General features: G+C 43.9%; 2 protein-coding genes across 12 annotated transcripts in view; one reads left to right on the top strand and one right to left on the bottom strand.

Annotated features, from left to right (window-relative positions):
• The window catches only part of Muc16 (mucin 16, cell surface associated), an 81,200-nt gene extending 73,291 nt beyond the window's left edge, over positions 1 to 7,909 (top strand). For all 6 annotated transcript variants that reach the window (XM_033759821.1, XM_033759823.1, XM_033759822.1 and 3 more), the window contains 4 exons: positions 2,285 to 2,451; positions 4,973 to 5,014; positions 5,341 to 5,420; positions 7,455 to 7,909. In XM_033759821.1, the coding sequence (XP_033615712.1) occupies positions 2,285 to 2,451; positions 4,973 to 5,014; positions 5,341 to 5,420; positions 7,455 to 7,553 (388 nt within the window). In that variant the 3' untranslated portion in view covers positions 7,554 to 7,909. The remainder of the gene's footprint in view (positions 1 to 2,284; positions 2,452 to 4,972; positions 5,015 to 5,340; positions 5,421 to 7,454) is intronic.
• A 3,888-nt stretch (positions 7,910 to 11,797) lies between these two features.
• On the bottom strand, positions 11,798 to 15,890 carry Mbd3l1 (methyl-CpG binding domain protein 3 like 1). 6 transcript variants are annotated; one of them, XM_010605693.1, is made up of 3 exons: positions 15,816 to 15,890; positions 15,074 to 15,232; positions 11,798 to 12,530 (listed from the first exon to the last, which is right to left on the bottom strand). In XM_010605693.1, the coding sequence occupies exons 2-3, from the start codon at positions 15,110 to 15,112 to the stop codon at positions 11,985 to 11,987; spliced, it is 585 nt and encodes a 194-aa protein (XP_010603995.1). In that variant the 5' UTR covers positions 15,113 to 15,232; positions 15,816 to 15,890; the 3' UTR covers positions 11,798 to 11,984. The 6 variants fall into 6 exon arrangements, with proteins under 6 accessions (XP_010603995.1, XP_010603997.1, XP_019060298.1 ...); XM_010605695.1 differs by having other exon boundaries at positions 15,156 to 15,232; XM_019204753.1 differs by having other exon boundaries at positions 15,074 to 15,229; positions 15,816 to 15,849.
• Between the last annotated feature and the right edge of the window lie 6,250 nt (positions 15,891 to 22,140).

Raw genomic sequence — 22,140 nt, 5'->3', positions numbered from 1 at the left:
GGACGACAGGGTAAGTAGAGGGAAGTGGTTTGAAGATTATTCATGGCAAAGCAGCCTTTACTATAAGACATCTTTTTAAAAATTTAAACATTCGCTGTATTTTTGGATAGCGCCTCATATGTCCAAAAGTTTTGTTCCCTCATCAGATTAAAATAAAGTACCTTCAAAACGGCAGCATCTCACAAGAAAGGTGACGCAGCAGCCCATGGGTGACCTAAATCCCGAGTGATTTCTGGCCACTAGCTGTTGACTACATTTCCCCTGAAACTAGATCTCCAAGCTTCTAAATAACTGGCTACCTAGATCTTTCTGCCATGCCCTTGTCTCTTTTGCATTATTCAACCATCTGTTCCATGTGCTAAATCTCAGGTTGTGTGAAAGTGAATAAAAATGATCTGGAGTACTTAAAATTTTAATCAGCTAAATGGTCCAAGAACACCAGAAACTATTAGGCTAGAAAAAGAAATATTTACTTAGTGTCAGTTAATGATGCTCTGCGTAAGTGGTGGTCCTGAATCATCACACCCAAAGAGAGTTTTTAAGATGTTCGTTCCGGGTCACATCAAACATTGTCATTTATTTAATCTATTCTTGGATGAAGCCTGAGCAAGGATGCTTTGTAAAAGACCCCCAAGCACTTCTGCATTGGAGCCAGCACTAAGATCTTCTCTTTCAAGTAGAAAGATACAGACAAAATGTATAGACTACCCGTGGTGGAAAAACATCAACAGTTGAAGTCAGGTCCACGGGAGATGGAAGGCTAGAGCCAGATGACTCAGAGTCCTGCTGTCCAGTAGGGTGACCATTGGTCACATGGGGCAACTTAAAATTTTATACAGTTTTCGAGGCATGACTCATAAAGCACACAATTCATTCTTTAAAGCTTAAAACTTAGTGGTACGACCATCCTCATCATCTAATTTTCTTCCTCTACCAAAGAAATCCAGTACTCATTAGCATGAAGTCACTTCTCCTAATCCCTAGCAACCCCTAATCTGCTTTCTGTCTCTGTGGATTTGCCTACTCGGAACATTTTAGACAAGTGGAATCATATAGTAACTGTATCTGAATTTTTTTTTTTTTTTTTTTTTTTTTTTGGTACCGGGGATCGAACTTGGGTCCTTGAGCTTGTGAGGCAGGCAGAGGAACCATTGAGCTAAATCCCTGGCCCTTACCTGAGTATTTTACATAAGTGAAATCATGTGGGAATTGTATCTCACTGGCTCCAGTCACTGAGTGTAATACTTTCAAGGTTCATTCATTGTGTATCAGTACTTCATTCCTTTCTAAGACCCATATTTTATTGTATGGGTTGAGTGCCATTTATTTATTTGTTTGCTGAGGGACCCTTGGGCTGTCTCCTCTGTTTGGCTAGTATGAACCAAACTGCTGTGGTCATCATTCCTGAACACAGTTGTTTGAGCCAACTTAGGTTTTCAATTGTTTGGGGCATACCGTGGTATTTGGTATTGTGGTTTCATATCATAACTTTTCATTTCAATCTTGAGAAATGGGGCCCGGGATGTAGCTCATTGGTTCCACCTCCTGCCTTGCAAGCGCAAGGTCCCGAGTTCAATCCCCAGTACCAAAACTAAATAAGTTTGAGAAGCTACCAAGCTCCTTTCCACTGAGGCTGTGATACTTCCTGTCCCCAACAATGTCTCAGAGCTCCTTTCAAATTCTCCACCCACTGACTCGTTTTTGTCCCCTAGTACAGTATTTAATTATGTTTAATTAGTGCAGCATTTAAATAATCACCCAAATAGACGAGAAGTGATTTCACACGAGCCCGCTGGCTTTTACAGCTATTAAGGTTCCGGGATTGCTGCTTTTCAAATCACTGAGCATCTTGGGAGAACAGTATGGGAACAACGCAAGTTGAAATGCTACAGAGCATGTTCTCTTTACCAAGATCCAACTACTATTCCTAACTAAACCCTTCTTAGATCCTGGGCTTCTGCCAAAAAACTTGATTTTTGACCATTTTGCCAGTGTCCTCGTTGGTTTTATGGAGTATTCCGGAAATTCTGCTTCTGCAGGTACGCTTACATGTATTAAAATTAAATTAAATTGGTCATTCCCATTCCTCTCTCATCCTAGCCACATTTTGAGTGTTCAGTCCTAAGACAGGGCTAATGATGACTGTCCTGCAGACATGCAGCAGATTTCTTGCAGACACAGAGCATTTACATCATTGCACAGAGCTCTCCCGGACAGAGCCCGGCCGCAGGGAGTCTGGAATCAGACTTTCAGATGTGTTTGCTCTTCCTTTGTGTGCATGCAGGTCTGTCTCTCATGTCAACCACACTGGAATTGACTCTGTGTGCAACTTCTCACCCTTGGCTCGGAGGCTGGACAGAGTCGCCATCTATGAGGAATTCGTGCGATTGACCCAGAATGGCACCCAGTTGCAAAACTTCACTCTAGACAAGAACAGCGTCTTGGTGGATGGTAAGATGTCCTGGGCTTTGGAGCTGGAACAGGGGCTCCACATTCCTTACTTAGACACCCCAGCGAATCTCAAGCCGGAGTTCTGTGGTGGCATTGAGCTTCTTCAGATGCATACTAGGTAGCATGGTTCCCCCAGGCTTTACTCACCACCAGGGGATAAAACAAGTTGCCCTGTGTGACTCCGGAGGCTCTCTTCCCCTCTTGGCAAGCTCTGACCTCAGACTAGTTACTTTTCCTCTCTTTTTCCTTATGTCTCACTGCACACCACGTTATTTTATGAGATACTCAGTGAAATCCTCCAGCTCCAAGTTATGTGTGATCCAATCTCAATAAACATGCCAGGATGGACATGTTTTCTGACATCCAAGGTGCCTCCAAGGTAGCTGTACCTTGCACATCCAAATGTACTAATTCAGACATTGTATTGTACACCAGGAATATCCCTGGACAGAGTAGCTTTGTGTCCTTGGTCACTCTGATAGTCCAAGAACTCTAGGTTCATTCTGGCACATAATAGGTATTCAACATATCTCTAATGGGAATAGTTAAACCTCGTGTGACATCCCTTTTAGGTCCAGTGTGAATAACAGAGGGACTCCACTGTCTTGTGTGTGTTGTCCTTGGTTCTAAGTTGTACGAGAGAGCACTGCTATCCCTATTCTTATGACAGAAATCAGCAGAACTTTTCTGTAAAAGGCTAGATGATAAATAAGTATGTTGGGTTTCGTGGGCTCTCTATGACCTCTACTGCGTTATAAAAATTCTTTTAAAATATAGAAACAACTTTCAAGTCAAATACTGTCAGCCATGAGCCTGAAGCTTGCCAACCCTACTCTAAATCAATACTACCCAATAGAACTTTCCCATAATGTTCAAAATCAGCACTACCCCATAGGACGTTCTGCAATGATGGGAGTTTTCTATATTTGTGTATGTTCGTCTATTTTCTGATGCTATAGCATAATAACTGAGTCTAGGTGCTTTACAAAAAAATGAGGTTTATTTTGTCCACAGCGTTGGAGTCTGATGGCACAAAATCAGGCAGCCTTGTTTGTTTAGTCTCTGATGAGGTGTTACGGTGCGGGTGCCACAATGGCAGGAGTAATGTGGAAGAAATCACGTAGTGAAACAGGATACTAGATGGATACAGGGAGCCAGACCTGCTCTTTTCACAAGAACCCACTCTCATGAGAACGAACCAGGGTCCCCTGAGAACCACATTAATCCCTTCGAAGGACAGCTCCCAAAGATCTAATCTCCTCCCCCTACATTCTATGTATTAGAGTTCCACCTCCTCAGCATCTCCACACTGGAGATTAGTCCTCTAGCACACAAACTTTTGGTGAGGAGCAGTACACTTAAGCCATATCCAAAGCATATAGTACTGTGCTGTCCAGGACAGTAGCCACGTGTACCTAGTACTATGACTTAGGTGCTGGATTGTTAACCTAATTTAAATTTAAGGAACTATTTTGTATTGGTCCTGCTTGTATTGCACAGCACATCTTTAAGAATTTGGTTAGGGTGGGGTCGTACGTTTAGGGAGCTCATCCACCTATGCCTCTATGCCTGAGGGTTGCTACATACCCCAACTCTGATGAAATTTGTGCTGCCAGTGTCCTGACAGGAATACACTCTGTAGCCGAAATCTGTGTACAGTGGCACATGCCTGTGATGTTAAAGTATGGTAAGATCAAGCCCAGTCTGAATAACTTAGTGAGGCCCTATCTGAGAATAAAATCGAAAGCACTGTAAGTGTGACTCTGTGTTGGAGAACTTGCCTGGCATGTTCAGTCCCCAGCGCTGCTGATGACAAATTATATAATGAGTATCTATCCGTACTTGAAAACGGTCATCCGTGAACGCTTTCTGGAGGAAACTACGCAGAAGGTGAATCTTGGAAGGGTGAGAATGAAATGTTATGGGAAGGGGAGGGGGTTGAATGTGTTTCTAGAGAGAAGAAAAGAATCTTCTTCAGCAAAACTTTACAGATTTCGAGAGACCTCATGGTTGCACAACTGTGATGATCCATGTGCTGCATCCCTACCACGATACAATTCCACCCATGTAGGAACTCCACACCCAGAGACACAGATTGCATTTGCTATGTTCTTGAGGTGTGGTCATGGTTCCGTGATTATGAAGCAAAACGTATTTCTTCTTGAAAATGCACACTAGAGTATTCAGGGCAGAATGTTGTGACGTACCCTCGATTTCAAAATGTCAGGGAAAATATTGGGTGGCGTGAGGGAGGCAAGTGTGACTTGTTCAGAAATCAGATGAAGTGTTGCGTAGAGGGCACGGAACACACCTGGTTAAACCTAAGTGGCGAATGTTTACTTTACGGCTCCCTCGTTTTTCCTGTGTGTCCGGAACATTTTATGACATGGGTGAGGGTGTAGGTCATGAGCTCAGAGCACGTGCCTAGCATGCTCAAGACACTGGGCTCAGTCCTCAGTAGCAAAGAGAAAAATAATGATAAATCCTACTCACGTGCCCTTTCTATTTCATTCATTTTCAGGATATTCTCCCCACAAAAATGAGGCTGAGATTAGCAACTCTGGTAAGCGTCACACAAGCCCCCACCACGGGCAGCAGTGGGGGGAGACAAGCTGATGCTCTGCGTCCTCAAAGAGCACCGCGAGCAGAGGGCTTTGGACCACAGTGGCAGTCAGCCTGCCCATGGCAAAGACTGTTAAGACACAGTGGAAAGCAGGAGGAGTCCTGGCCTACAGGGGGCCTACGTTTGGGGGAGGGTGCTTCAAAGCCATGAGGTGTTCAGGCTAAGCTCCCCTCTCCAAGTTGAGGCTCATCCTCAGGCCACATAGCTCCGAGAAAGAGCCCCGGGATGTGGTAAGTCATGGCTCACCCCCGCATCCGTCTCCCCAGATCTCCCCTTCTGGGCCATCATTCTCATCTGCCTGGCGGGGCTCCTGACACTCATCACATGCCTGCTCTGCTGCTATCTGGTAAGCAGGGAAGGGTCGCTGTCCTCTTGTCTTGGGTTGTGAGAATCGTTAATACAGTCACACCGTATGATGATGTTTTGGCCAAGCACATAGATGACAGGGTCTCTGGCCATAGATCCCATAAGACTGTCGCCTGGTGAGATCACAGCCATCTTAGTTTCCGTAAGTCCGCTCTGCGATGTTTGAATAGTGACAGAATCACCATAACTATCCATTTTTCAGATGTGTCCCCATCAATAAGCAATGCACGTCTGTACACTACAAACACAAGTACTTTGCTGAGTATATATTTTGCAAAAATTTTCTCCTACGTTATGTGTAGCTTGCCTTCATATTTTTTAATTTTATTTTAATTAACAAGTAGTAAATGTATATGTGTATAGACTACAAGGCGACGCTTTGATACATGCATAGATAATGAAGTTACTCAGGTTAATTATCCATCATATTGTTATGTGGTGTGAACATCTGAAATCTGCTCTCCGCAATTTTGAAATAGGCATCATTGTCAATATTGCCTATAGTCACCCTGCTGTGCAACAAATCTCAAAGCGGTAACATTAGTCATTAGAAAAGTATCCACGGAAACGAGAAAGATGTGGAGCAGCTGACGTTCCTGTAAAGCACTGGCAGAGCACAGCTCAGTCATTTTCTAGAGAGTTATACACACTCACTCTGCAACCTGACCTTCCCAGTAATGTATCTGAGAGAAAGGAAAGCATACATCCCCAAATACTAACATTTGTATGCAAATGGTGGTAACAGATTTTTTTATGATAGCCCCAAACTGAAAACAACCATCAACAGGTATATCCCAACACCGCAATACGCTATCCAGCGATGAACAAGGGAGGCATTACTAGGACAACTGATATGCACAAATTGCAAAATAATTATGCAGAATGAAAGAGTTCCGGGCGAAGAAAAGATTGCAGACTCTGTGATTCCATTTGTAAGCTGCAGAAAACATAAACTAATCTGTTAACGATGGAAATCAGATCAGGAGTTGCCTGGGAATCGAAGTGTGCGTGCAAGTGACCAGGAAGGGTTATAAAGAAGAGGAAGTAAGCTTTTAGGAATGATGACTGGGTGTTCCTTATCTTTATAGGAGGGTGATTCAATAAGTTATAATCAAAATCTACCAGTTCATTTGTTTGAAATGTGTGCAATTTATTGTACATCAGTTATGACTTGGTTAAGTTGGGATAATGTGGAGGAGGGACGTGAGGAAGGAGAGAGATAAATGACAGATAAGGTAGATAAGTGGTAAACAGGAGACAGTTACTAGGGCTGGGGATTTAGCTCAGCGGCACTGATTCAATAAGTTATAATCAAAATCTACCAGTTCATTTGTTTGAAATGTGTGCAATTTATTGTACATCAGTTATGACTTGGTTAAGTTGGGATAATGTGGAGGAGGGACGTGAGGAAGGAGAGAGATAAATGACAGATAAGGTAGATAAGTGGTAAACAGGAGACAGTTACTAGGGCTGGGGATTTAGCTCAGCGGCACTGTGCCTGCTTCAGAAGCACAAGGTCCTGAGTTCGATCCCTGGTACCGCAAAAAAAAAAAAGTTATGGGCTGGGGATTTAGCTCAGCGGCACTGTGCCTGCTTCAGAAGCACAAGGTCCTGAGTTCGATCCCTGGTACCGCAAAAAAAAAAAAAAAGTTACTAGATAGAAAGATATAGATGATTAAAAATAAATATATATATATATAATTGATTACTAGGAAGAGAGCAAATATACAATGAATAGATGATAGGAGGATGATATACGGATAAATAATTGATATATAGATGATAGCCGATTAAGAGTTCATTGATTTATGGATACATAGATGATAGGCAACTTTATAGATAGGTGATTGCTGGATGACTAAAATGTAGAAAAAGATGGGCGGTGAGTGATTAACAGAAACATGGATATTAATAAATTGAGGATATAGGGGAGAGAAATGAGGGGGGATATTGGAGGAGAGTATCTGAAAGCAGCTGACCAGTCTGTCCCGATGCCTCCTCTTTACCCTAACAGGTGATCATCTTCCGAAGAAAGAAGGAGGGGGGCTACCAGGTCCAGCGCCACCGCCTGGGCTATTACTTCCCACACTTGGACCTGAGGAAGCTACCGTGACCCCGTCTGCCAGGGGGCTCTTTTATCCCACTCAGGGCCCAGAGAAGAAATAAACCGCACTGGACAGACACAGCCTATGCGCCTTGCTTGACTTTGTCCCAGACCAGTTCCCAGGGGACAAAGTGAGATGTCTTCCTCCTGTGTTTTGTCCTGAAGGCAACTGTTAGTTGTCTTGGGGCTGCATTACTGTGCCATCTGTCAGGGACACCAGAACTGGTGAAACTGGTATGGAAATCGCCATTATCCCAAATCAACATCCCACTTAAATGTGGGATTTCCCTCCTAGTCACCTGCCACCTACCTGCCCTTAATAACGTTACTGCCAGCTGTCACACAGATCTGTCTCTCTATATCTACCCACACCCAGGAGCCCCGGCTTCTCCAACTTTCTCTTACTGCACTTACTGCACTTCTTTCCCTGAGCTCATCCTTACCGGGACTCTCAGCTGAATCCTATCCTGACCCACCATGGGATTCCTGAAAGATGGGAAGTTTCTTTCCAGGAAAGAAAGGAGTGGGTCCGAAATGACTCCACAACCAGCCTTGGAACTTGGGAGCTGAAATAACCAAACATCCAGAAGAGCTGAGTCCAGGAGTAATGCCTGCCATCTAAAGATGTCTGTTTTGAAATTAAGAGGAATAAAATTTGAGGAGGGGCGCCATCTAAGGGGGAAAAAAAAACAGGACTGTCTACATCTTTCCCTGCACTGAATTCAAGTAGACAATCACAGCCGAGCATGCCAGGTGTGAGGCCAGCTGCGCTGTCCTGCTTTCTATTTGTTGGACTCGGTGGCATGATCTATGCATTTTGCAGACCACCACGAGTGATGGTACCCAGTTCTTACCCAGGGCTAAGAATTAAAATTAGAGTAACGCCATCTGTCCAAGCTCTTTTGATGTGGGCTTTGCACCCTCACTCTTCAGCAGTCTACCTCTAAGAATACACTCTGAAGATGATAGTAATGACGATAATAGCTCTCGTGTGTTAACGGCCATCACATTATTAACAACAAGGGCACATTCAAAGAGATGCACCATCTAATCCTACGGGACTGTGGCTGTGCATGTGGCCTGTGGTTGATGGCCTGTCATCACGTGGCACGTGACTGTCTTAAGGTCCGCTAAGCACTGTGGTTGACAAGCGCTGTGTGCATGAACTGTGTTCTGCTCTCCATTTGCTGTGACTTGAATGTGTCCCCTCCAGAATTCGTGCGCGGGAGACTAAATCCCAAAACAAAACAGGAGTAGGAGGTGAGCGGATCCAAAGTGAAGTGTTTAGGTAACGCAGTCTCTGTCCTCATGAACGGACTGTGCTGCTACAAAAAGGGCCCTGCGGGCATGGGGTTTTTTTCTTTTCTCTTGCTTCCTTTCCTTCCCCATGAGGCTCAGCATTTTTCTCCTCTTTTGCTTTTCCACCTTCTGCCAAGGCTGGGGTGGGGGTTGTTGAAGCAAGAAACAAGAAATCCCTCCTTAGAAGCTGGCACCTTGATCCTGGAATTCTCAGCTTCCGAAACTATGACAGAATAAACTGTGCTCTTTATAAATTGTGTGACCTGTGGAATTCTGCTATAGCGAAACAAAGTGGATGTAGACCATCCTTGAGGTCTTTATTCCCACTTAATAGTTAAAAGGATAGATGCTCAGAAATGGAAGGCAACTGTCTGAGTAGTCCTCCATGGTGTGTAAACACCACATTTTCTTTATCCATTCTTCTGCTGAAGGACAGATAGGCTGCTTCCAAGACTGAGCTGTTATGAGTTGTGCTGCTATAAAGGTGTGTGTGCACAGATCACTGTAATATGGTGTCTTTAACTCTTTCAGGGGGGTACCTTGAAAGGGAAGAACTGGAGGAAGGATAAATATGTCATTTGGGGGAAAAAAAAGGATGCACCTTGAGACCATAATGTTTAGTGAAATAATTTAGACATATAAGCTTAAACATCCCAGTTGCTCTTATATGATATTTAAAATATAAATAAAGCTCAAAATAAACGATAGATCACAGGAAGCAGGGAGAAAGATCTTTCTCAGATGGAAAAAGGATCAAAAGATGGAAGAAGAAGGGAGAGAGGTGAGGGGAAGGAGAAGAGAAACAGATTTAGGATGTGTTAGGTCCACGTACCAATTCCCCACAAGGAACGTAAACACTACGGACTGCAAACGTGGATGGATAAGACCTCAAAGACGTAGCAGGTAGCTGGACAGGGAAGGGAAAGAATTACTCAGCACCTAACTTATGACCTCCTACGCTACACTATCTATTAATGAGATAAAAGACAGCTCCAGACACAGAGACCAACTCAGAGTCGACCTCCTGCAGGCCTTCAGTGAAAGAAGAGGTAAACAACCGCAAGCCCAGAAAAACACGTTAGAATAAGAAAACGACTGATAGGAAAGAAAGTAACGTACCTAAATAAATATTCGTTTTAAAGTGAACCACTAAAATGTTGTTTTAAATTTTCTGTAGTTCTCCACACATTTGCAGTCCACAACGATTGCACTGTCGTGGAGAGTACATAACATACGTACGTAACATATCTTCATTCTTATTTTTTGTTCCCTCCCCTCACGTTCCACCCTGCTCCCTCCAATTCTTTTTCCCTGTCCCATCTGCAAAAGCTCTATTTCCATTTTCTCTTCCATTTTCTCTTTGTTTAAAAGTCTGTTTTCCCTTTCCTGCCTCCTTGTCCCTCCATCTCTTGCTCCCCTTCCCACTTGCAAAAGATCTTCCTACCTACCTATCATTTATTTTGCTCGTTATTTATACTTTGGGTGTCTCATCTAAGAGAAATCATGCAATATCTAAACGTGTGCATCAGATCTACTTCACCTGACATCACGGTCTCCTGGTGTGTCCACTGACGTAAATTTTAATGCCTTTCCAGATGATTACCAAATACAAACAGAGAGGACAGATACAGTTTCAAGACAATTCACTTTAGGAAAGATATAAATAGCATAGGTACTCTATTACATCTAACATACTGCCTTCCCAACCTGACAAGTCCAGCATGCAGACGTGAACAATGATAAAGAGGCTTCAAAATTTAGAGCAAACTCAGGGATCGGTCAGACAGACAGACACATTTAAATTCTTGAATTCCAAGCCGGGCATGGTGGCACACACCTGTAATCCCAGCACTAGGGAAAAGTTGAGGCAGGAGGATGGCTGAGTTAGAGACCAGCCTGGGCTACATAGTGAGTTCCAGGTCAGTCTCAACTACATAGTGAGACCCTGTCTCAAAAAAATAAAAATAAATAAATAAATTCTGAAATTCCAACAAACAGTGTCCTACCATTAGATTAATAATGCTGAAAAAAACATTTGTATGCCATTAGCCCCCAAATGTCAAGTTAATTTCCATGAAGCAAATTTCAACACACATAGATCAAGGAAATTAGCATCTGATGTTTCACTAAAAGCAGCTATTAGCTAGTGGAAAATAAGGAAGAGATAAATAATGATAGGTAGACGTCTTATTTGAGGATGCAGTCATAAAAACTCTGAAAGGAAGTGTTATTTTAGAATCTCCTGAAAGGTAACACAAAACTAATAACCCATTTGGGCTATGTCAATTTTATTCCACACTGCATAATTTCATGACTTTGATAATGCCCTCCTGGCTTTAACTGAAATAGGTCCAACCAAGAAATGAAAAGTGCTGTATGATATCATATCTATGAGGAATCTCTAAAAAGTCAAATACATTGAAACAGAGTGGTAGTTCCTGGGATGAGGGGATCGTGAGGTACAGATTACGGGGTACAAAGTTGCAGTGATGTAGAATGAATAACTCTAGATGTTTAATGTGCGGCCAAGGGTTAAAGTCAATGATGTTACCTTGTATAACAGAAATTTGCCGAGAGGGTAGATTTTAGATGCTCTTACTACACAAAAATCATGACTGTACATTGATGGATATGTTATTTGCTTGACAACGATAATCGTTTCAGAGTATATATTCAAAACTTAGTGTCATCTATGTGAAATATATGCAATAATATATGAATCAAACCCAGCACCCTGCACCTGCTAGTCAAGCAGCCTGCTACTGAGCACATCCCCAGCCCTACATAATTTTTTTTTAAAAAATAAATTAGAATGCAAATAAATCACATAAAAGCAAGTGAAAATGGAAGTGTAATGCAAAAAAGAAAAATCATTCTCTCCTCACCTGGAACCCAATCTCCCCCGTTGAAAAGAAACTACGGTTCATATTCTAGTATTGCACTGAGGAGTTTAATAAAGAAAAGTATCAGTGTATGTTAAAGTTCCGAGAGATCAAAGCAAAAAAAAAAAAAAATCGCAGCTCTGATCACTGCAAAATGGTGCTAAAATAAGGTCCTGACCTGCTTCTTCTTTAGTACTTCTCTTTCATGGAGTTTGTCAAGACACCTTTTTGTGGCTTCTTTACTCTCTCTCCTCCCTAGTTAGTCTGCAAGCAGTGCTAGGGCCAGTCTTTCTCTTGCTGCCTCCACTTTTCTTTCCTGTTTCTTAACATCTTCCTCCGTGACCAGAAACTGATGGCAGAGGAGTTGGGGCACACCAAACCCCGTTCCTGGAATCGTCTCTGCCACCTGGGCAGGTGGACCAAGGACGGGCAGAGAGCTGGAGCACACACCACCAGCCAGAGCCTCTGATAGGGATGCACTCGTGCAACTAGGCACAAGTGTGTGCAGAGTTTTGGCAAGGTCTAAAGTACTTAGAAGCTCTCCTGTGCTACTGGAGGCCTGGAGTCCTTGCAGTCTCTTATACAAGCAGACCTGTTGGGGCTTGTCTAAATTCGCCTCCCATGGATGGTATCTGACCTCATTGTCTGGATGGGATGTAATTCTTGTAACTGGCCTCTTGATTGCGTAACTTGACATTCTCAAGGGGATTGAGATGCTGAAACGAGACTTTGGTTTTGATTGGTTTACGCAGTCGCGTTGCTTCCTCTGTGAAGTCTTGGCCATCATACTTCTTTTCCTCTTACCCTATTAGACATAAATGGTGAGATGAGATCAAAATTTCCAATGAGGCCTGACTTCTTGTATTACCTGTGTGGCACTTATCGGAGGTGATTATCTCTGCTCTTTCCAAATGCTACCCTTCTCTCCTCCTCTGGGGCTAAATCTGACGGGCATCTTGGGACATCAATAAGCCAATCTGAATCAAGCTCAGACAATCCAAGTCCAAACTTTCCTCTGTCATCTTACAGAGCACACTCTCCTCTTATTGTTTTATTTTCCGCTGTCCCTGTCAATGTCAACTACGTGAAACCCCATCTCTCATGACACATGGTCTGCAGTGTTCCTCTAATTCCCCAATTCTGCCCTTCCTCTGCTACTGGACTATTCAGTCAGCTGGCCCATTGTCCTTTTGGTTTTCACAGCTCCTTTAGCACATAAGTCAAAATGAAATTATCAGCTGCCCCATGCGTACAGACTCACTTCCAACCCCTGACATTTCATCAACCCAAATGGTCATGCCCAAAAATAAATGACATAGAAAACATAATGGCCAGCTACAACTTTCTGATTTCTGGCTTTTTCATGCAAACACCTATAAAATAGACACCTTTCCTTAAGAACAAGAGTTACTCCCAACTATATATCTTCACCTTACTCTTTTGTCTTTTTCTAAATTAACATATACTAATTGTGCATACAGTATTTATATGGTACATCATGAAATTTAATACATATATGCATTTCGCTGTGACTGAGTCCAGGCAATCAGCAGTACCACCTCCTTCAATATTTATTGCTTCTTTGTGTTAAGAATCTTCACATGCCTCTCTTCTGGATTTTTGGGGGGGTACGTTGAGACAGGGTTTTTCTGTGTGGCTCAGGCTGGCCTCAAATTCACGGTCCTCCTGCCTCAGCTTCCCAAGTGCTGGGATTACTGGCATGTGCCACCAGCCCCCATGCTCATTTCTTCTTGGTTGTTTATAAAATATTTAATAAATTATTATAAATTGTAGTCAACCTGCAGAACTATGGAAAACTGGAACTCATTCTTACCAATGAAAGAAAACTGGGGCAGATGTTGATGAACTTACTGAATGTGTAACCAGAAATCTCTTGGAAAGAAAGGCTACGTACATTCCTGTCTTCCTCTTCCCCAATACCCCACTGGCCCTTAAATATTAAAGACGGTTAATAATGAGATCACTAAAACTCACATCTAGGAACAGAACAAAAGACAAGAAAGGTTGGGCCGGGGATTTAGCTCAGTGGTTCCGCCGCCTCCCTCACAAGCACAAGGACCCAAGTTCAATCCCCGCTACCAAAAAAAAAAAAGAGAGAGACAAGAAAGGCTAAGGATATTTTTAGTGGACAGAAATGACAGCTTCTGCTGGGCTCTGGCGGTGGTCTTAACTTAGACTGTGCTTTCTCTATTCGAGGCTGTGAGCTAAAACAACAGGCCTGCATGAAATCTATCGAGTAGGTAGCAAACACTGAAATCAGTCAGATCAGTTCTTTTTCTCCTTTGTACCAGACTTCAGGTTGTAAACATTATTTTCTTCCTTAAATTGCCTGCTACTGCCGCTTGATTAGTGGTGTCGACTGTGTCTGTGTTTTGGACAAAATAAACTAACCAAGTACTGCACCATTTCATCAATAACAGCAAGGAGGAGGAAGGGAGGGAAGGGGAGAATAACAGGGCCCTGGAGATGATCAAAGTATGTTACGTGCATGCAGGAGACATGTGGCGGTGCATTCCTGAAATCCTGGCACTCTGGGAGGCTGAGGCAGGAAGATCACAAGTTAGAGCCCACCCTGGCCAACTTAGCAAAGTAGTGAGAGCCTGTCTCAAAATTAAAAAATAAAAAAGGACTGAGGGTATATAGCTCAGTGCTAAGGCCCTGGCTTCAATCCTTGGTAACACAAAGAAAGAAAAGGAAAAGAAAATGCCACAATAGTCCATGTAGCTAACAGGCATCATTAAATAATGTATATCGGGTGTGACCAAAAATGATGAATGTTTAAAAATAGTTCATTACAGTAAAATAGCCGTGGCCATTAGCCACCCTCAAAATCCTCCCCGTCACCTCCAGCACATTTATCTCATCATTTTGCCACTTTCTGACAGAGCTCAGATGTCCTCTCTTGTGAGTACCCTTTCATGGCTGCCTCGATGTCCTGCGCTGATTCAAAATGTTTATGGGAATTTATGCCAAATAAAAACGTTATGGTGCATCCTCACCCAATGTATTCACTGGCCACAGCACCGAACAACTTCTGGCCATTTCCCAATAGCAAAATGACCATGAAAGATAAATATTTTGAATGGATTCAGGACCTCTGAAACGATGCGACTCAGGACACTCATGAAAGGATTTTCAAACCAGCTCCAGAAAGTGACAAGAACTATAGGATAAGTGTGTCCTTGAAGTGAGGGGAGATATTTTGAGGTAGATGAATGGCAATATGTCTTTTATTGCAATACATTTTAAATTAAATATTCATAATATGTAGCTCATCTATAACTTGTTCCCGTGTATAAATGTTTCACTACCCAGTATCCAACCAACCTCCTGTAAGCCTTGGATTCTGTGGTCCATGGTCTTCATGATGCCCTTGAAATAATTCAGGATTCCTTACAACTCATCTTACCTGCCCTGTAAAACCTCAAACCTGGATGATTGCTGTCTTCTACCATTTCATAGTTACTGTCAGTTTTACGGAAACTGCTGAAGAAAAAGCACACAATATGACATTTTGGTACCACTATAAAGTAAAATATTCCACGTCAACTGGGAAAGATGCATAATACCTGGAAATGTCACTCTTTTTATGTGTTGGCAAATTGGCTCTTCAAGTTTTTCCCTAAAGACTCTTTCAAATGTTCTCATTTTTTTTTGTTACTCAGATAAATACCAGTTTCCACAAAACTTGCCTGATATTTCACAAGGAATTTGTAAACTAGCAGATTGAAATTTTAGGGGTCTACGTGCCAAATCTGCAAGCTTCTATTGTAAATTTTCCTCTCATTATATAGAAAAATATTTCTTTTATCCTCCAATCAGTCTTGTTCTTTTCTTCCTTAGTAACTCCATGCCCCCAATATCCCAGCACAGTCCCTGTATCTTCAATGTCTCTTTTTCTACTAAATCCTTCATCAGCATTTAAATATGTTTAAATTTTTCTCAGCTATGCAGAAACCTCATGCCTAACCTTCTTAGGAACTCTCTTCAACTACCACTTTCTATTTATTCCCCTTAGCATAAACCATTGGGAGAAAAAAATCTATACCATATTTCTGTGACTTCTTACCTCTAACCCACTGCTGAACCCATGCCAAAGTTCTAACTTCTTTCAGCATTCCATGGATACTCCCCTGGATAAAGTCACAATGCCCCTTTGTTATTACACTCCAAAGGAACTTTTCATTAATCACCTTGCATGCTCTTGAGGTAGAAAAACTCATATATATTTGGAATGACTTTAATATATGAGTGTTGTTTTATAGCTGGGTATCTTATAAAATCTCTCTAAGAGTGTCTCTGTCTGACCAAAGTCAGCTGACAAACAGATGTGGGGTAACTGGAAAGTATAAATTACATTTCTGAGTGCAGCACAAAAACAAAAATAATGTGACAATGCACTGTGTGTCTCCAAAAGTGAGAGGAAGCTGGGCATGGTGGTGCACACCTGTCATCGCAGCACTCGGGAGGCTGAGGCAGGAGGATCACTGTGAGTTCAAGGTCAGCCTTGGCTGCATGGTGAGTTTACAACAATCAGCCTGAACTACACAGTGAGATCCTGTCTCAAACTAAAAAAAAAAAAAAAGTGAGAGGATTTTTAATATTTTCACCATATACAGTTGTATTGCATGTTCGTATGTGAGTAAATCTGTCAAGAAAAATAATGGAATGGAAAATAAAGTAAGTGGGACCAGTGGATGTGAGAGAGGCACTCCTTCAAGTTGAAGGATCAGAAGAGGTACATGGGGTAGCTTGTGACAGGGAACTTCAGTGTGGGTACAATTAGTCATCATAATTTAAGTATTGCATATTCGTTGAATAAACCTGATACAATACTACAAAGGTCAGTAGGCGTATTGTGGTGGAAAACTGAATTATGCTACTTCAAACCATATGGCAGTTGTTATGGACGGAATGTTTGTTCCCTGCAACAGTCGTGTGTTGAAATCCTATCCCCACAAGATGTGGTACCAGGAGGCGGGTCTTTTAGGAGGTGCTGTCATTAAGCCCTGAGGAGAGCCTTTCTGAGTGGCATGTGCATGTGAGCCTAACCAGTCTTCTAGGGTGGAAAGCCCAATAAACACTTAACCTTGTAGCAGCTGTGCTAAAAATGAGTGCTTCCAGAAGAATGATTTGAAGCACTACTGGACTCGCACAAGCAGCTGTCTGTGTGGTCATCGCTTTTGTCTGAATCTAGCTCCGCTGTGCTCTCTGACCGAAGTCCTTTGCTCCTCCAGGCCTCTCAGGCTGTAGCTGAGCGTGGAAGTAATGAAGCTGTACAAGAGAGACACTGTGGGCTCGTGTAAGCACCAGGCACCGTGTACATGAACACTGCTACACCTTAAGAGTCCCATCGTGGTGGTGGTGTGCGAGGAGCGGTGGTAAAGGCCTTATTTCGGGCCGCCTCTGAGCGCATGCGTAGAACAGCCCTCAACCCGTGGCCATAGGAGGTGGCAACTAGGGACAGGGGCAGCAGGAGGATCAGCACCCGGACGGTGGACAGCGCCACCTCACCCCCAGAGGCAGGCGTCTAGAGGAAGAAATAGTCTGTGATGCAGGAGGCACGGGAGGGCAAGTGCAGGGTGATGGGGGGGTCCGGACGGAATCACTGTACACGCCCGCCAGCCAGGAGGAGCCTACCATGAGCTGGAGCCTCCTGTGCAGGGAGTAGCATGTGGCAGTATAGTAATCACAGTATGTGGGGACCGGCAGGGCATCAATGGCGGAAAAAATATTTGAGCTGCACGATCCCCGAAGGAGAAGAAACCTTCCCCTGGTGGGCAAATCTGATACCACCTTGGGGGTGGTGACCAGAGCGAAGCCAATGTCAAGGTTAAGCAGAAACTACCTGGGTGTGGGGGCAGGAAATTCATGATGATGAAGAAGAATAAGAAGGTGTTGCCCAAAACTCCGGTAAAGAATTTAACAACAGCGGAAAGAGGAGCCACTGATGTGGGCCAGAGAGACTGGAAAGCCCACAAGAACGAGGTCCAGAGCCATCAGTTGATTTACACCTCCCGTGCTTCATGCAATATGCCTTCACCGCAGGAAGAACAGAAAACCTCTGGTAAGGAGCCTGGGGGAGAGAGGCAGAGTTGTTCCACCTTGTGCCAGCTACCAGTGCTTGGAATGTTTTCCTGATTTAAGTAGAAAAATATGCCCTGATCATTTATCTTCTTGTTAGATGAAATTATGCAGCAAAATCTTTTGTGTGTTCTATTTACTCAGAGTCAGGAGCCCTCCACTGGGAAATTGAGCAGCCTCCCTTGTCTGTCCTTGCTGAGTCTTCCCAGCTCCCTCTCCCAGGGCTGCCACAGCCCCGCCTCCACAATTCCAGATCCCCTCTCCCCATAATTAGAGCACACACTGTGTACTGGAAGGGAAAAAGGCCATGGCTGGTGCTCTGTCCGGGAACATCCCGGTAAACCAGGGCAGGGGAAAAGCTCTCTGCTTCTTCAGGAAGGATTCCGCCAACAGGAAGATCACTAAATACTTTTCCCCCGTTCTCCCCTCTGCACTTACCAGCATACAAACACCATGCATTTCAGTTTTCACATTCGTTTTTCACTCTGCCTGCTCACTCTACAGTTAAAAGCCCCATCCTCTGAGCGAAGGGAATTTAGTCTGCTATGTTCGGTCTATACTCCTAGGTATTAAAACAGTGATTTAATGGGCACAGTAAGCATTGATTCCGTGAGTAACTACAGCATTCATACACGTGCACAAATGTTCATACATGTACACAGTATATCTGGAAGGATGCGGAGCAAGCGATGGTTATCTCTGGGCAAAAAAGATTGAGAAACACTAGTAGGAATGAGAACATCTTACTGACTTTGTGCCGCTGTTCGAAGTTTTCCTATACATTTATCTATGACTTAATCCCCTCCTGCGCCCCTGAAGCTCTTAAATTAAGATGTCCTCTAGAATCTTATTAAGAATTTTTGCATCTGTATTCATTAAGGAGATTGGCCTGTAGTTCTCTTTTTTAGTTGGGTCTTTCCCTGGTTTGGGAATCAAAGTGATACTTGCTTCCAGGAATGAATTTGGAAGTATAGCTTCCCTTCCAATTTTGAGGATATACTCCTAAGTGAAATAAATAAGTCACACACGTGTAAATACTGAAGTTTCTCTGGTGTGAAAAATTATAATAGCACATAAGATCCTAATGATATGACTGACAATGTGAAATAGGAAGAAAAGGGCTAAAGGTGTAGGGGAAGCGGGAAGGGTAGGGGATAAGGGAGAAAATATATGAGAAAATGGAAATAAAAAGTGTTTGTAGATGGGGAAGGGAGGAGGAGGTGAAGGGAGGGCCAGGGACAAGGGGAAAAAATGAGAACCAAGACCTGTCACGTAAAGGTACAAGATCCCAGTGATGAATGTAACTGTACTGTATACCTAAAATGTTCTAATAAACTCAATGAGAGAGAGAAAAAAAGATATCTTCTGCCTTGGGAAAGCCAAGTTGTGGAAATGTGCATATATAATCTAATTTTATTGGGCTGTGTGATCCGGAGAACAGGCTGAAGAAAAGTTGTCTGTTAAGCACACAGCTAGAGATCCAAGGAGTCTCCCCTCCACCTTCCCTCAGCTGATCTCTAACATCCCAGCCCCCTGGGACTATACTAACCTCCATCTCACAACCCACACCAAGCCCTGTCCTCATCCCTGGAATTGGTCTCCCCCTCCTACCCCACCCGCAGCGCTAATCTCCGCCCACATCCAGGCCCACCCACAGCCTGATTCCAACCAATCGCTCCCTCCTCAGAACTGGTCTCCGCCCACATCCAGCCCCGCCCAAAGTCCCGCCTCCAGAAATAGTTTCTACCCATAGTTAACACTGTCCATGGCTGGCCACGCCCACCTCCCCGCCCTCACAACTGGTCTCCGCCCACTGTCAGCCCATTTAGGCCCACATCCTGTCCCTTCTCACAGCGGGGTTAGAACCAACCCCTCTTACAGCGGCTGGCCTAGCCGAGGGCCGGATCTCATTAAGTGCTAGGCTCCTAGAACACCTCCGCTTGAGAAGGGAGTGGGCGACCCCCTCTCCCGCTCATCTCACCCAGCCCAGTTCGAATCCCGCCCTCCTGAACTGACAGTCAGAAACCGGAAATAAGCCGCGGGGACGGCCCGCCCACGGCCGGAAGCGGAAGCGCGGAGCCTTACTGTGGGAGGAACCGCGGGTCGCGCGCGTCCGGGCGAGTCAAGTTTCTCAGCGAGTCGGAGCCTTTGGCCCCGGAGGAGGGGCTGGACGCGGTGAGCGGCAGAAGGGGGCCCGGGTAGGAATCCGGAGAGGGGCCTCGGGCATTCCCAGCCGCGGGCTCGGCGTCCTTCTGTCCTTTAAGGAGCACCTTTCCCTGCCCTGAGGCCTCGGGCGCTCCACGGGTTCTCTCGGTCAGGACCGGCGCCGGCGTCTCCACTGCGGGGACCCCTGTGGCCCTCACCGGGCCCCAGCCCTCAACCCAGGGGACTTGACTGAGCCTGGACGTAGTTTTTTGCTTGTCACAGATTGGGGGCGGGGACCGGTGCTGCTGTCATCTAGCGGGTGAAGGCCAGCGACTCTTATCCACATCGTACCGTGCACGATGCACCGCCCCACAAAACTAGAATTATCTGTGGTGCCGAGGTTAGGAAGCCCAGCTGAGGGGCTTTAAAATCCCTGAAGTTCCGAGTGAACTCTATAAGCTCAGTCACTTAGAGGACCGCCAAGTAACAAAACATGTTTGCAGTGTCTATAGTCATTAAAAACAAACAAACAAACAAACAAAAAAAACTCCAGTCAAATGAGCAAGTCAAATAATACACCTAACATCAACTTGCTTTCTCCCATCTTGAGCACATGCCCAAGAATCAGGTAAATCCAGTCCCAGCCAATAGGCTGGGCTCTCTACTACATTAAATCAGTAAATACAAACACAAAAAGAAAAATTGTTCTGCATTTAACAGCAGTGGTATTACTCCCTTTATAAGGCATCAAAAACAATCTTTGTTCCTCCTCTTTTTTTTTTTTTCAGACAGCCAGAAGCTTAGACCTGGGTGGAAACCAGTATCACAATCCACCCACCCGTTCTCACTGATTCGTGGATTTATTGTGACCAGGTGAGTGTACCTTGTGGAACTTGGCAACACAGTGTCCCCGCAGGTTGCTCACGTTGTATCCACAAGGAGCCTTAGTGGGAGTTAAGAAAAATTTGTTGTATGACTTATATTCAAGAGAAAAGTACTAAAGTGTGTATGGTTAAGTGTGTGTAAATATAATCAAATGCAAATAAATATTCAAAACAATATTATGGTAAGTAGAGAAAAACTTTCTTGCACACCATAATACTAAAAATTTCAGGATTTTGGTAAATATAAAGTACTTATCTATATTTATAGTATTATAAGTCTTCTCATTAAATACTGCTAAGTATTCTTCAGGCTCTTTGCATTTGACTACTGAAGACCTATAGTCCTCCATGAAGTTTCAAAAGAAATTATTTAAGTGTCTTTGTGTTAGTAGGAGAAATTTCAGATTGAATTGACCAGGGTTATTTTTCTTCCTCATGAAATTTAAAACATTTGGAAAAATCTGAAACAATGATGTGCAGATGGAAGGGTAAAGCATCGTTTCCAAAAAAGATTGTCCTCCACACCTTGCCTTCTGTAGGAATTCACTTTCTCAAAATTTGTTCTGAAATAGCAGTGCAGATGATGGAGAGAATCCTGAGTAACCTTATGTGTAATTGTGGGGTTTTGTTAATTGTATGTGTGTGTACCTTTTCCACTCTTGCTTTCCTGTGACATTACTGAAGACCTGTTTGCTAGTTTGCAATAGACCCTCTTTGAGTATGCCATATAGGGTACCAGACGTACCTATTTATTCAAGACTGAAGGGTTTTCCAGGGCACAGGACATTCAGTGTTCACACCAGGATGGTTTTTCCTCTTCTGAGCCAGGCCTTGGGCCAGATGCATGGGTGCCTTGGAGAATGAAAGCAGACCTCGTCCTGTCTCCTCCATGACATGTCCACTCTAACGGAAAATCAGTATTGACAAGGGCATTGTGGGATTCAGGCTGAGAGGACAGGGAAGTCTCTTGGGAAGACCAGTATTTAGCTTGAGAGGAAAAGGTAAGGTTAGTTCTAGCTAGTAGGGTTAGACGAGGGCTCAAGGGAACTGTATCAGGGAAGCACCTGAGCTGAAGACAGCCCAGGGAAGACAAGGATAGCTGAGGCCAAGACGGCAGAGGGGGAAAAGTGTGCTGCAGATCCCAGTGGGAGGCCAAAGTCTGGACTGACTCGACTCTGTTCTCAGGCCAGAGGGAGAACACTGAAGATATGGGAACAGGAAGATGGGGTGATGCGCATTCAATTTAAGTTCACGGCTAGGATTCTAAATGAAGAGTTTTTA

Source organism: Fukomys damarensis, unplaced genomic scaffold (assembly GCF_012274545.1).
Source record: "Fukomys damarensis isolate Sample0158 unplaced genomic scaffold, DMR_v1.0_HiC HiC_scaffold_37, whole genome shotgun sequence".
NCBI classification, from domain to species: domain Eukaryota; kingdom Metazoa; phylum Chordata; class Mammalia; order Rodentia; family Bathyergidae; genus Fukomys; species Fukomys damarensis.
The sequence above is the reverse complement of the archived record's forward strand: the minus strand, read 5'-3'. Positions and strand labels throughout refer to the sequence as shown.